Source organism: Watersipora subatra, chromosome 10 (assembly GCF_963576615.1).
Source record: "Watersipora subatra chromosome 10, tzWatSuba1.1, whole genome shotgun sequence".
Classification (NCBI taxonomy): domain Eukaryota; kingdom Metazoa; phylum Bryozoa; class Gymnolaemata; order Cheilostomatida; family Watersiporidae; genus Watersipora; species Watersipora subatra.
Window position 1 is genome coordinate 46694809 of NC_088717.1, and position 15473 is coordinate 46710281.

General features: G+C 33.7%; 1 protein-coding gene across 1 annotated transcript; it reads right to left on the reverse strand.

Annotated features, from left to right (window-relative positions):
• LOC137406166 (2-acylglycerol O-acyltransferase 2-A-like) lies at positions 1-13981 on the reverse strand. The gene is made up of 6 exons (XM_068092699.1): positions 13902-13981; positions 11478-11641; positions 7319-7659; positions 3074-3248; positions 2268-2458; positions 1-218 (listed from the first exon to the last, which is right to left on the reverse strand). The coding sequence occupies exons 2-6, from the start codon at positions 11636-11638 to the stop codon at positions 64-66; spliced, it is 1023 nt and encodes a 340-aa protein (XP_067948800.1). The 5' UTR covers positions 11639-11641; positions 13902-13981; the 3' UTR covers positions 1-63.
• Between the last annotated feature and the right edge of the window lie 1492 nt (positions 13982-15473).

Sequence of the window (15473 nt, forward strand, 5' to 3'; positions counted from 1 at the left end):
CTATTGAATTTCGAATTTCTGCACAAAATTGAGTATAAATTGTGAAAAATATTAATCAGGAAATCAAATCAGTTCTAGATGCACAGTAGGAGGTATACTGTAAGTATGCTTGTGTCTTTCAAACAGATCGTGTAGCCCTTGCATGTATAGAGCATGAAGATTGTCAATATCCTCTTGGCTCGGGTTCTCTTTCTTTGTTACTGGTATTGGCACACCCACTACAGAAAATATAATTAAGCATACTTTCATTTGAATTGAAGGTTTGATTTTAACTCAATCTCAACTTTATTTCACCTGCCGAATCAAATCAAAATTGTATAGTAATGAAAGCAAACCTGCCTGTCTAAAAAATAGTAACATTAAAAATAAATAGTATTTAAAAATGAAAATTATTGTGGCATATGAATGTTTTAAATGTGAGACCGGCAAAATATTTGTCTGGTGTGCTCAATAACTTTGTTTGAGATTTTTGCGTATGATTTTAAGAGTTAGATATATGGGATAATCAGCTCCAGCTTTTTAGGCAGCATAGGTTCAGAAATACGTAAAGTTTATTCAGCTCATTCAAGAGCCTTCGATCGAAGGAGAATATGAGAGATTCCAACAAGCAACCATATTTGAAGCAGAGCTGATATATGAGCATATACTAATGGCGCATACCTTTTTGTTTTTTTCTTGTTGTTCTGACTGAATCACAAAAGTTCAAGCACAACTTTTGTAAATCTCCTTGCGCAATAAAAATGATTCATTATAAAAAATAAAAGAAGATCAGAGAAATAAACATAATTTATTGTTGTGCATCCGCAAATGGTTAATGATATTAGATAATGACAAACCAACAATAGCTTACCAAATAATCTTCACGTTCTTTTGCAAAGATAAAAAACAACAAAATATTGGTTGTGTGATGATATTCTACAGTTAGAAAACTTTTTTTTGTAGATACGACGGTGCAGGTGGCAAAGGCATGAGTAATCTCGTAACATGCTACATCAGTCGAATATTCGTTTCGCAATAGCATTTATGGCTTTTTTATTAGTTCACAGTTGCTTTTCACATACTAACTAGGATCAAGTAGCAATCCTAAATTGTCATGATTCTATTGGATAATCTTTATTAATAGTTGTAACTCAAAAAATTCCTAGAATTATTTAAATTACAATTTATATCCTGTATTAAAGTTCAGCAGATGTCCTTAAAACCTAAACTGCCTTTTACGTAAATTTTCCTTGATGTAAAGTTTTGCATCGTATTATGTATGAAATTCCACATAAAGGAAAACATTCCACATAATGCTAAACATCAAGCCAATGCGAGTTCTCAAACTCAATTGTGATAATGAAATCCAATGGCTAACTTTTAAAAAAGGTTTCTCTCGCGCTGCAATGTGAGAGAAATGATAGTGTAAGCATATCGATATTATATATCCTAGTACAATGACAGTCTCGTTCGCATGAAAGGCCAACAGGTGAACTTATAAAGTGAAGAGAAATGGCTGCCAAATTAATCAGAAATACCAAAGGTAGTTGATAAGTGCAGGTGTTAGAGTGTAGGTCTACCAATCTTAATATCATGAGTTGGAGTCTCGATGAAAGCTATATTTTATATTAATTTCGAACCCTGACACCGGACAGCCTGAAAGGTGGACGGCACTTTATCGTAGCAACTATATAATTTTCTTTTACATTATTTAAGAAATATCCAACTTTTTTCTCTATTTTCTTTTTAGCATAGACCTTTCTGTTGACACAAAAAATGAGAATGTAAAACAAAATTGACCCTGGAGGTGTATGCACTGTCAATCTGTCTATGTTAAATTAATATAAAATTATCTTAATCATGGACTTTAAGCCAATTACGAAAGCAATACGAAACAAGAGAACAGTTATCGATACAAACCAATAATACCGCAGCTACTGTGGAGTCATTAAACTAAAAAGTTAGGTATATTTTTCTTTCTTTTTTCAAAGGGCCATTGTGGTAAGTTTGGAAAGATCTAGAAATGGATTAGGCAATTTACATGTATTTTAGTGTTCGTATAATGTAAAATCCTTATAACATAGACGTTCTCAGAAAGTCTATGAATGGACGTCTCAGAACTTGTATTTATTGTTTTGTATTTAATTGCACCAAAAATTTGTTTTTCACATTCTGAACTATCCTAAAGTTAGTCAACAATTCTCAACTTACTGGCCAATTTTTAGCTTTTAACACTTCTATGACAACCGGAAATCATAAAATAGAAATATATGAAGGTTCTGCCATACCAATGCTGTCTACAGGCTTTCTTTGAGGAAGAATTCCAAAGGAGTAGTTGAAAATGCCTCTTCCATAAGCTAAAGGAACAGTGAATCCCATTTTCTTTGTCAGCCATTTTTGGAGGCGCACCATTTTATCATTGGTCACTTGAGAGTAAAGGTCATTCTCTCCAAAGCTATAGACAGGCACTAAGCTTGCCCTGAATGTTAGAGAATATTCAATCAGTGACAACCAACTATGGTGAACATGTTATTTACCCTTGGCAAGTAGGTTTAGTCTTTTCACTATTACAACTCTTTATAGATGTGAAGATACAATCTATCAAGTTTGCATTAAATTACAGTTTTATGGTATGAGCAAATTAATATTCAAAATTTTATTCCCTTATTTACTTAGCTATGATGAAGTTTCATGAACTTTTGAAAAGATTTACAAGTTTTAAAACTGCATTTAGTTCAAATTTAATGATTGTTTGCAAATTGCCATTAATGATTTATGACTGCAATGAAAGATTTATTGCAATAATAGCAGTTTCATGGTTTTAATAGTGTTTTCTCATTGTGATTTCTAAAAGCTTGTTCCTTATTGGTACCAGTGAATTTTTTATGTAATGCTTTATCTTTGTTCTTAACTGTCAGGATGAATGCAGCTAACAAAGTTTCTGTCAGCAAACTGAATATTCAAACTTTATAAACAACAAAAAATGAGTAAAAGAAAATGAGAAATAGCTTTATTTCATGCGAAGATGAAACTAAAATAAGCAATTTTACAAAATTTCATGTGTCATCTTTATATTATCTTACAATAGACTTACCCTGTTCTTAAAGCAGATTTAATGAAACCCTTTTTGTTTGCAAGAATGAGCCGAAAGTTTCCACTTTTCGCTTCGAGGGACTCGATGGCTCCACCAACCACCACGCAGGCAGCATTTCCTCCTGTCTCTTTGGTCATTAAGTATTCAAGACTTGATTTCTTGCTGCTGCAGAATCCTAAAAACATAGTTTAATTGTTTTAATCTCAAAAGAGCATGAGATGTTTCAAATGAAACCAGACTCACAGCAACCAAAGCGTTATACATTGTAAAACCAATTAAAAAGTTGACCTGAACATTTTTTATGAAGCAAGAAAACTAAAAGGCACAAAACCAGCAACATCGGAAACCGGAACACTGGAAAACTTTAAAATAAACACCATTAAACACATTCAATCTAATCAGGTGACACAGTACTTTAAATTGGAGTTATCTTATCAGGTTATTCTAGTTCCCAACGTGTACTCTAGAGTGATATTTATATGAGCATATTCACACCTTCATGAGTTTATTACAAGTAAAAACTTTTGCTAGAAAGTCATGCGGTGCCTCTATTGAAGCGGTCTACAGACTTTAGAATAAAATAGCAAAGAAGCTACTGTGATTAGATGCTCTTACTAACACAACCGATAGCTCTTGTGTGACTCAAACCACTGACCTTGTAGGGGATCATGTTGTGCACTAACCACTAAATTATGTAAACATAAAAACAATATCAAATACTAATTGGTTAAAGGATAAACCTTTTATAAATTTCACCCTGATGTAGAAAGTTAGAGTTACTCTCTACATGGGACTGATACAGTAATTACCCTATCAATGGCCTGTAAACAAATCTAATGAACTACTTTTGAGCCTGTTCCATACGCATATGTTAGAGGGAGCGTTCAGTTATCTTGTTCTACAAACATCAGAATGATTATAAAGATCTCAGGCTATGACTTTTAAGGAAGCCTTTACATGCACGACCTTATCTATCGTTACCAGATTCTACCCAACTCAGTTATCAGTTATCATCCACTCTCAGGTACCTTAGCCAAAGTAAAAACTACTGTAACTACCCAAAACTTTTGAAGGGTACACACGATTGAAATCTGAATGCTTCTCAAAGTGCTTTAATTGCAGAGACATCCGACTAGGAAATCTGAAAGTAACATGAATGCTAGTTCACGTTATATTGCCATATGTTGGAGTTGTCATCTCGGCAATTAATCATTGACTAATGTGCACTGTAAATTGAATGCATCATCAATGAAAGCAGATTCATCAAAAAATATTGCAGATGTCCAACTTTCTCGATAGTTTGCCGAGCCTCAACCGCCTGTGCAATTTGAGCCACTTTGGTGATTGTGATTGGCTGCAGCAGATTACTTAATCTACATTTTCTTTCATGACAGTTGCTGCGGGACTAGCATTTTATGAAAGCACCATGACGCAGACTATTTCCTGATGTAAATGCGGGTGGTTTGTGAAAGTGTTGACAAGGTTATCACAGACAATCACCAAAGCATTGTGTAATCAGCGCCGACATATAGAAACAGTGCAAACCAGCTTGAAGTAGAGAATGGAATTTTCACTTTACCTCTGCTCTTGTTTATTTTGTAAAATGCTCTTTTATCAAGATTTAAATCAAAGCTTATCAAAGCCCCAATTAAATTACTAACACTTCTGTTTACTCGGCTGACTTGTGTCAATCTAAAAATAGCCAACTGCCTGCCTCATATCAATCAAATTATTGTAGCAAAGTTTCGAAGCGCGAATCGATTTTTATCTTATGAACTTTGGTAGTAAACAAACTAGGGGGTCAAAAGTTTAAAATCTTTTCAGCACAGATATCCTACTTTGTTAAAACATTCTTTAGGTAGATAATAATAGTATAATGTACTTTGGCGACTTCTTATCTAATATGGTTGCCTAGCACACGTATGCACAGTAACATAGATCAAGTTAGTTGATGATTCGTATCAAGTATTTATTTTGATTTTGACGATTTGCATCGCATACGAAAATAGTACCTGGTTTTATGGATAGCATATATTTTATCTAGATAAACTTTGGCAACGATATAAGTATTGCATGTGGCATCATTATTCTATAAAAATAAACAGCATGCCAAGTCTAGATGTAAGCTTGTCTAAATCATGAATTTGAATGTGGCAACTTTGGGATAGCCAATCACAGTGAGCTCTAAAGACATTCGCTTTGAATCCTATTACTGAAACTTCAAAGCTAAGCCTGGTGTCATTGCAAATTCAAACAAGTCAAAAAATTTAACAAAAGAGTGTTTCACTCAGACAAATTTAGCAGATACCTATTAATAATAAAAACTAAGTAACAGTTGCCATCGTAAAACATTCTAAAATGTGTGGTTTACTGCCCGAGGTCGACTATAATTATTTTGCATATCTTAAATGTCGACAGTTTTGTTTTGCTTATTCGTGGTAGCTTTTGTAAAACTAAAATAAGGTTGTAGCCTTGCCAAATACACTTTATCTAAAATGGTAAACAAGAAATAGATAGCCAATGTCAAACAGAATCAACAACGATTTTAACTGCCCACTCTATAAACAGTAATTGCCTTACTTCTTATTATAAATCTCATGCTGACAAACAAATAGAACTTTGAAACATTAGTATGTAAAAGTTATTCTGAGTTTTACACCCATGTGATTCAACTTGGTGGCTCATCGTACAGATCAATAATGGCTCAACTAACTACCATAATACTATTCTAGAAATCATTTAGTTGCTTGAAATGTTTTCAAATCTGTTTGATCTGATTGTTCGTACATTAATAACTCTTAGTAGAAACCATCAGTACAGATATATATTTTTATGCCAAATAAAGCTGGCTATCATAAAAGCCTATCATATTATCTTATTTTTATAAATGACAAAGTTTTTTGACGCTATTTTATTATTATTGTCTTAGTTGTCACATATTTAAAAGAAGCAATTTAAAAAAGATTATAGCTTAAGGAAACCGTAATCTTTTATGGCCTTTATATATTAAGCATTATGTTTAAATTAGCTAAATTAATTTAAAATTAAATCAGCTATCCTGATGTTTTGTCATTTCATATGAAATAAACAACAAAAAGCTAAATAGAATGTTAAACATAATGTTTAAAGCTATAATGGTCAAACTGAATTATAATAAATATATTTGAATGTTTGCAAATATACATGTATATACAAAAAAGATAGTGATGAGAAGCATATTGTTATGTCATTACAGTTTCTCCTTTAACTGTAACAATAAAATCACAAACTTAAATTAATTAGTTTGTTTTTTATCACAGTTGATACATGAACATTGTTAAGAAAATTTCTAAAAATCTTGCACATACTTTTTAATCAGTTAAACTGGCATACCTATTTTGACTTCATTAAATTTCTAAATATTTTTAGTTGCACCAGGCAGAGACATAACCAATTGTCTGACTGAGGGATGTTGTCACCTCCACATATCTTATGTACCAGAGCAACCCGTAAGCCGGGGTCATTTAGACAGCAAGTAAGTTGAAATAAATGTTCATTCTAGCAGATCAGTCAGCCTTTTTGTTTCATAGTTCCAAAAAGCATTGATTGCTGTTGTGGCTAAAAATTCCTATTGAAACAGCCACAGTAGAATAGCGGCTACAATAGATACAGCTCTAAACAGCGAGAAAAAAAAAGCAAAGAAACAGCAATAGAATTTCTAAAATGGTTTTTCAAATCTTCATAAATATCAACATTGCAAAACAAGAGCTATATATAAAATGTTGGAGATGTATTTCTCTTGTTCTCAATTTTGTTACTGCGAGTTTTTATTGCGTAAAATGAGATGAAATTTTTTTTAGGTTGACTGCATTGATAAATCATCAAATCTGAATTTGATAGCGATGACGATTTTGGACCACCAAATTTCATCTTCGAACAAAAATGCTTGACAGCACCTAATTTGCATATAGATATATTCAGTTATGCGTGTGCATGCATCAATTATGTGTTAGTCTTTTGCTGGGCAATTTTTGGAGTCATCTTTTTGTTCACTAAAATAGACTCAAGCTCTTTGGTATGCAAACCTTTAGCCATGGGAAAGCTGACAACCACATTTTTTCGGTTTTAATATAAGTACACCGTCTTACTAAAAACACTTTTATGATGATGAAGAAAATTAAAAGCTTAGCTTTTTTTAGAGGTTTTAGAATAGATATTAGCAGTGATTACACTACTCTTTCACAAGAATACCAATGCCAGACTCACCTGCCATCATGAAGTACTCTCTAAAAAGTGGAAATCGAAACCCGCCGTCAAGCACCATTAGATGTGGTACAATGTTTGGAAAGAGTGCGCTGAAACCTGTAGCTTCCGTAGCAAAGTTTGCGAAATGGCTTGTGCTGAATATCCCATGTGGATGGCAGCCTAAAATGTAGTTCTGATTCGGATCAAGGTCAACCTCTTTTACTAGCTTTAGTGGAAAGTAGTTGGCAAAATGTTTCCATAAAGCTGAGTGGCGTACCAACTGGCTTCGTCTTCCGCCCTCACATGGTGTTCTTCGGTCGTATATATACCACGAGGTGTAGAGAATCATGGCAGGCCATAAACTACAGAAAAAATATATTAGATTACAACAAAGCATTTTTGCTAAGTTTTAGCACTTGGTACATAAATAAATCATATACATTATAAAAGACAACAGCTAAACCTGTTACAAAGTTTGCTTTATTTTACAGACCCTTTGAAAAGTCAGCAATTATAACAAAAACTATGAAGCTGTAAGCTAATAATGACTTTTAAACAGGTCAGGATGATAACATGAGCCAGTTTCTATTGCAGATTTCATAAACTACAAGTCAATATGTATTAACTTGTTTTTTTTTGTAGGGACATGGCAGCCTTTCCTTTAGTACTTTGTTAGCTTATTAAAAATCTGGTCTCCTGACACCAGTCATAAACAAAAGTTTTACTTGGTTGTAAAAACAACAACCTGTTAAGCCAACAATCTCATGAGTAGTGTAATTGTTGGGTAGTGAGCAAGATAACCAAGTCATTCCAAAGGTGTTTCAAAAGAATCTTTTCCTCACATGGTTCTGTCAGTATCAGGTAAATAATGCCACTAACTTAAAATCGGTCATACAAAAACTTTGAGTGCTAAAAAAACTAACAACAGCAATATTACACAAATGTGCATATGACGGATGCGAGCAGACAGCAGGTTTTTTTCCAAATTTTGTTAATAACTCGCTTTAATGTAAGAACGTAAATGATTTTTGTGTGAAATAGAGTACACATGCTCAAAGATTAGAAAAAATTGTAAATGAATCAGGGATTAACAAAAAATGGCAAGTACACAGATCTTGTTCTCAAATCTGGCACAAAGCTTAACATGCTTGTGTAAGACTATATCAGCAAATATAGAAGAGGATCAAATATGTGTGAGAAAACAGAGATTTTAGTATGTAGATTCAAAGAGCTTCCTGATTAAAAATTGTGCAAGAAGCTTTGCAAAAATATTTCTAAAAAAATTAATCCAGGTTTAATAACACTAGTATAACCATAAGCTGTGGATATTTAATGAGTTTTGACCGCAACTTCAGGGATCAAAACTGTTTATTAGGTAAAGCAGCTGGTACGTTGATTGTAATGTCAAACATAAGAGGAGTAACTAGTAAACAATCTTATGGATCATTTCTAGACATGTCACCCAGTACGCTGTTTGCTATTTTTTGCATTTGCAAAAACATGTTATAGTTTTTCAGTGTTGCTAGCAGGGCTCAAGGATCTCACTGTCGAATAAAGAAACTTTCTTTATATTATTGTGTACTAACAGTATTGATAAGGCAAGTAGATTGTATCACAGAAAACTTTTTACAAAAATTTTGTCAAGTTAACAAAAGAAAGATACTTATTTGAATCAAACAAGCAACAGAAAAATAACACAAAAAGAGTTTACAATAACTTGTTTTATAGTATATTTTTTTCTCAAATCGTGGACCTTTTTTAAATAGCCATTGATCAAGCCATTGATCTTTAACTTTTTAATCTCTAAGTTAATGGTTAATTGTGGTTGCGTTAGCAACTTTATGTATCCTTTAAACCCTCATGATCTCATAACCTTGGGCCCTTATACTTTTACATCGTTACACTGTTTCGTTCTTTTACTTTTCATTACCATTAGTCTGGAATGCAAAGCCTTGCAAAAACAACAGTTTGAAATTTAGTTGAAGTCTCATACAGTGTAGATAGGGGTAACATCTAATTCAGGTTTTTAAGAATACCTCTAAGAAGCATTCAAAAGCTACACCAAAAATTAAGATAATGGCTAACTTTACAAATACCTATTTGCTATGTTTTTTGCTTCTTTAAACATTAATACTATCATGAATATATTAACACTGGTTTTATCAATTGATAACTTGGCTGTAGAAGATTGATGCCTAAAATTAGATCCGAAAACTGTATGTTTAACAATAATTAAATTCTAGACTAGATTATTTAAATAGTTAAAACTTTATGTGGCGCAACAGACTAATGGCCATTACTTAGAATTAGCAATGTAATTCACATTTAAGCCATTAAAAAGTTTTTTTCGTGGAACTGAGATAAGTTTATTATTTATATAAGTTCCATAAAAAATAAATTTATTCAAAATTTCAAGATGGTTAGGTTACACGTATGATCTAGTAGTACAGTGCTAGTACCCAAGCTTAACTTTGCTCTTAGATTAAAATCAATTCAGCTAGCATTGCGTATATTACAATTATTACAATAGGTAACTCGTAATTGTCTACAAAACAACTAGACTTCTCTGTGTGTTTTTGTTGATTGGCTGCTTCCTTTTGTTGTGAACAATATGAATGCTTTCATATACTTTCAGGTGACACAATTTTTGCCCTGGATGTCCACTCAGTAAGTTGTCTGGTCACTACTACTCAGAGCTCCAATATAGAAGAATGATTGTGAGTCCACACTTGCATAAAAAAGCAATTAATAAAGATCAATGATGATCATGTGTATATAGAGAGCATTTGAGAAATGGGATTTCGAGCAGCTCATAAGACTGCATGATAAATTAGGTTTTACTGATTGATATTTTGTGCCACTTATCTACCTATCGTACTCAAGAGAAAATCATTAAAGTTGGAAAAAGTATAAAGGCTATAAAAGTGGTGAGATTTTTGAATATCAAAAAAGTTATAAAAGCTACAAAAGTGATGTTGGTTGAACGAGTTTTGAGGGCGACTAGTGTCACCGAGATCGCTGTGATTCGCCAAGGTAACCAGTGTTTCTGGGATTCACCCGGGTCGCCAGAATTGTGAGAGTCATGCCAGTTATTAGAATCAGAAGAACTGTGAAAGTTGCAAAAATGTAAGATTTGTGGGATTTGCACGGGCTGAAAGAGTTGAAAACATATTGAGGGTCGTCAGGGTCGCTAGGGTCATTGTGGTTTCCAAGGTCGTCGTCGGCGCTGCTAAGATACCAGAGTCACCAGATTTTTGAGAGTCGTGTTAGTTGATGGTGTCATAAAACTTCTGAGGTAGAAATTTACTCATAGACCTATTTGTCAACTTATCCTAATTAATTTAGTAGTCAATTAAAACTGCTTCAACAAGTTTTCCCAGTTTAATTGTTTGTCATCTGTTGTCTGATAACAACCATTTATGTTTTAAATCAGGCAACTCATTTCACACATTCAGCCACTTGAACTCTCTCTAACTTGCCCCTAATTAGTTCTGAACAATGATGGATGCAGGTGACAGTACAGCGTTATCACTCTATCAGCTAACCAGGCTAATTAAAGTCTAGGCAGAGGATAGATCAGTTTTCAGGGCATGTTTTAACGCAATAACAAGCAATAGCTACATTTAGTTTGCAGAGGTAATTTTCTACAGCATTCAAATAGAGTTGAAAACTGTTATGATGAAGGCACCAACGTTTTCACCAAAATCTTGCTTACCCACTAAAATTCTGTCTTCAAGAGAGAGACCAATTTATGCAACAAGAAAGGTTATCATTGGCAGCATTACACAGATCGCCTATTTAAAAATTCTTTTGCACTGCTTTAATAGCTTAGGCTAATGCATTTATCATCAGACACATTTTTTTATTTTCAGTGTTACAAATTCTAAGTAACTGAACGCTGCTGATATTTTTCTCATGACTAAAAAGTAAGACAAGTATAATCTAAAACATTTTAATAAAACATATCGTTAGACTATACCTTCAGCGCAAATATTACTACAAATAGTGAACACACACAGCTAGCAGATACCGTGGTGAAAAACTTTTGGCATACCCAGCCACCCTACTTACCATTAAGTATTGACATATTATCCTCAACCCATCAGCTGGAGCATAAACTGTTTACTTTTTAGCCATGATTGTTAACTAGTAGATAAAAAGATAATGTTCTCTGACTAACCTGGTAAAAAATAGCCAAATTGACAAGATGGTGCATGCTGCGCCAACAAACAGGTAGCAGATGACCCACTGAACAACAGCTAACATCTCTATCCTTCTTTTGAGAGGAACTTTCAAGGGAGCAAAGTGAATGCCAAGCATTTTGTGGCCTATCTCACTCATCCCCTGTATAAATGTGATAGCTAATCAACTTACAGGTAGCATGGCAAGCCACTGTCTAGCGATTTTTCTAATATCTATTGCACCCCCTTAACAAAGCAGGTGTAGCAGCCAGTTTGACATTTTCAAGTGAAGTTCACAGGCAAGTCTCAAAGTACAACAAGCAATATAATTGTAAAAGAGATTAGCAAAGCCCACGCAATTAGTTGGTATTTATGTTACAGCCATCTCCCAGATGCACTCAAATGTTGAAAAATCTTCAAAGAACATTTTATTGGAGCTTTTTTGTGACAGTCCTATAACTCTGTGGCGTAATTCTGTACAAATTTACAATACTAATATATTGCATGTTTGTGTTCTCAAATGTGCAAATAATGTGTGTAACCATAACTAAAGATCTCCTTCGCTGTGTGCCACAGCGAAGTACATATTATAGATCCAGTTTAAACCATAACTGCCACGAACAACTTTTATCGTATTTACTAGGTAAATCAGACATGCTGATTCCGATTTTGTAATCAAAATAAAGATTAGGCCACTAACTTTCAGAGTAATAAAGGATTTTTTATAGCGTTTTAATATCGGTCTCGAAAACAACACAATCGGCATAACAAGCTCCGCCCATAAATACTTGACGTAACCTAGCTTTTTAGGAAGAGAAGTTACGTAGAGATGTTTAGACCGATTTAGAATTATAGAGATGGCTGTTTTAAAATCTATTAATATCTAAATCCAGCTTTAAAAATAATATCAGTCTTTTCTGAAAGGTAGATAAGCTATTTAGCATTGCATATTTAAAAAGCGCGATAACAACGCTAGCTCGTGATAAAACCGCGCTTTTTGAGCTCATTTTTCTCGGCGTCCAGCCCATTTAAACGTCATGTAACAAGCTGCGAGCAATTTTAAATAGTTTATATCCCTTTCATAAAAAACTGAAATTATTTTACAGGCTGGATTTAGATAATAATGGGTTTTAAGACACCCATCTCTATTATTCTAAATCGGACCAAACTTTACTAACTTCCGTTTCTGAAAAAGCTAGGTTTCGTCACATATTTATGGGCGGAGCTTGTAATGCCGATTGTGTTGTTTTCGAAACGGATATTGAAACGCTTTAAAAAAGCTTAAATGACTTTGAAGGTTAGTGGACTAATCTTTATTTTGAGTACAAAATCGGAATCAGCGTGTCTGATTTACCTAGAAACTACAATAAAAGTTGTTCGTGACAGTTATGGTTTAAGTTTGTATACGATAAGAAAAAACTTCACATTAGAATAGCAATAGCAATAAAAAGCATCTTATAACTACTCAAATTTCAGAACTGTTGTTAGTCTAATATACTATTACATGTTTCATAGACTTGTTTCTTGATCTTAAATTATACAATATTGTCTAAAAGAGATACAAATATTGCTACTTATTTGTTTTGATTGCCTAGATAGTATTTCAAAATTGTGCACTTTATAAGGATGGTTAGATTCTTTGTAGCTCGTGTACATAAGAAGCCTATATTTCACATGAAGTCTGAAGTTAACTAGTAGTCAGTGTGGTAATAGCTCTTAACTATACTAATACTGTTAGCGCATCTTAGCTCTAGATGATTTACTGTAACTCAGTAATAAACAGTATTTTACTTCTGATCAAATCACAGTTTAGGGTCAGAGGTCAGCTATGTGCAGATGCAACCATTTGCTTTCGCATTTGCTACCGTAGTATTCATTGTTTAAAAGATCATTTAACAGTTATTCATTCTCTTCATTACAAAAACTTCTAGATCATGCAGCAGTTTTGTAATATTAGGAGAAAGCTTTTGAAGATTTATCTAAAACTAGACTAACGATATATTTTGTATTTAGTAACATTGTGTTTTAGTAGTTATAAAGGTTTATATAAATAAAGAAATGCGCGGTTGATTCTTTTGGTGAATCATTAAATTTTATAATATAGTTTAACTACAACCTCTTTCTAAAGCATGCTAAAATTTAGTATCAATTCCAATCATACTCGAAGAGGAATGCGACTCTCCACCACCACCATTTCCGAATGCATATCCAGAAATGGTACGTTATCAATGTCTCTAGACAAAGTTCGTGTAAGTCTAATCAACTGTTTATAGCATTTCCGAGTAGCTTATACATGTATGGCACTATTGCAGTGGTGTCTATGATTACATGAAACTATAAACTTTACTATAAACTTAACGTAATTATAAACTATTACTATAAACTATGGCTGAAGCTAACTAGAAAACAACAATTCTACTTACGTCTGAGGGGCTAAGCCGGCTTGACGACTGTTGAAGAAAATGATATCAGTGGCAACCGGATCAATGTTCATCCCCTATCTATTGTGGCTCTTATTTATACGGTCAAAGGGATTGACCCATAGCTTTGTTTTGTAATTTTTTCTCAAGTAGGGTGGGTGCTGATCTCCCTCATTCCAAAGAGGCATAGCAACTACTGTTGTTAGGTAAATGCTATACTGTGTTGAATATTAATGACCCCTTGTCAAGACTGAGATAAAGAATTGCTTGAATACAGACTATGAAGGAGACTAATTACTGATCACATTTCCTGTTACAGCGTGTTGAGTCATGCATAAACTCAAAAACATAACTCGCTGACAAATGCATAGCAATTCTACATGACACTCTACTTTAGATAAGGATAATTATCAAGTGAATGTAATAGAGGATGCTGCTTACAAGTACCCCTACCTACGGTAAAGAGTTTGATGAGGATTATTGCACTAGCTGGTAAGTTTTAGCTGTTAGACATAATTCCTTTTAATTATAAATTAGCTGCTTCAAATAAATAGTGTTACATATAGAGAGTGTGCTACTGAAAATCTTGGGGCTAGTGCTCAAACAACCAGGTCTCCGGGAAAAAACTTGAGCTTCAGTATTAAGTTAACCGGGATGAAGAAACAATTATATATAAACTTGTTCCTCACTCCGGTTAATCTAAGTTGCAGTTTAAATATGTTCTAGCCCTCTCTATACACCCCGCTTGTATACACAATAAATGATGTACATATTATATATATTATATTTCATATATTAAATATTATAATATGTATTATGTATATTAGATTTCAAAATATATATACATATAAATAACTACAGTGAAACATGGATAACTTGCCCTCGGATATAGCGAACACCTGGTTAACTCGAATGGATTTGCTTGGTCCGTTCCCACGCAATGATAAATGGCTTTATATAACTCGACCTCGGCACCATTAACTCGAACAGTTTTTTTCCGAACTCACAAACGGTTTCCGTTCAATTTATTTCGAAGGAGTTTCCACTAGTCGCGAAACTGAGACTACTCTGCTTTCTTAACGAAAGCGCTTTTAGTACGCGTATAGTGTAGGTATAATTTTCCCGTACCGTATAATGGAACCGAAAAACAATTCGTATAAAAATGATTAATAGGGTCGCTAAGACGTTCGCTTAGTTACGGCCAAGCTATAAACGTTGGAAAGTATTAGCGATAAAGATTTAATAAAGATAGACACAGCATGCAAAATACATATTGTAACAGTGATTATATGCGGATACATAAAGATAAAATGTCACAAATAGGCTTGTGGCTTGGCGTCCGCTACAACAGACATCCGCTTTACGATGGCATCACGCAAGCAAAGAAAGGCGTGGAAACCTTCTGACAAACTTAAAGTACTCGAGGAAATCGAAGCAGGGCAAAAGCTATCAGCATTATCAAAAAGAGAAAATCTTCCAAAAAGTACAGTGTCAACATGGAGTAAACAAAAAGAAAGCATAAGATCGTTATGTGACCAAAATTCATCAAGGCTAAGAGATCGTTCAACGCCGCAC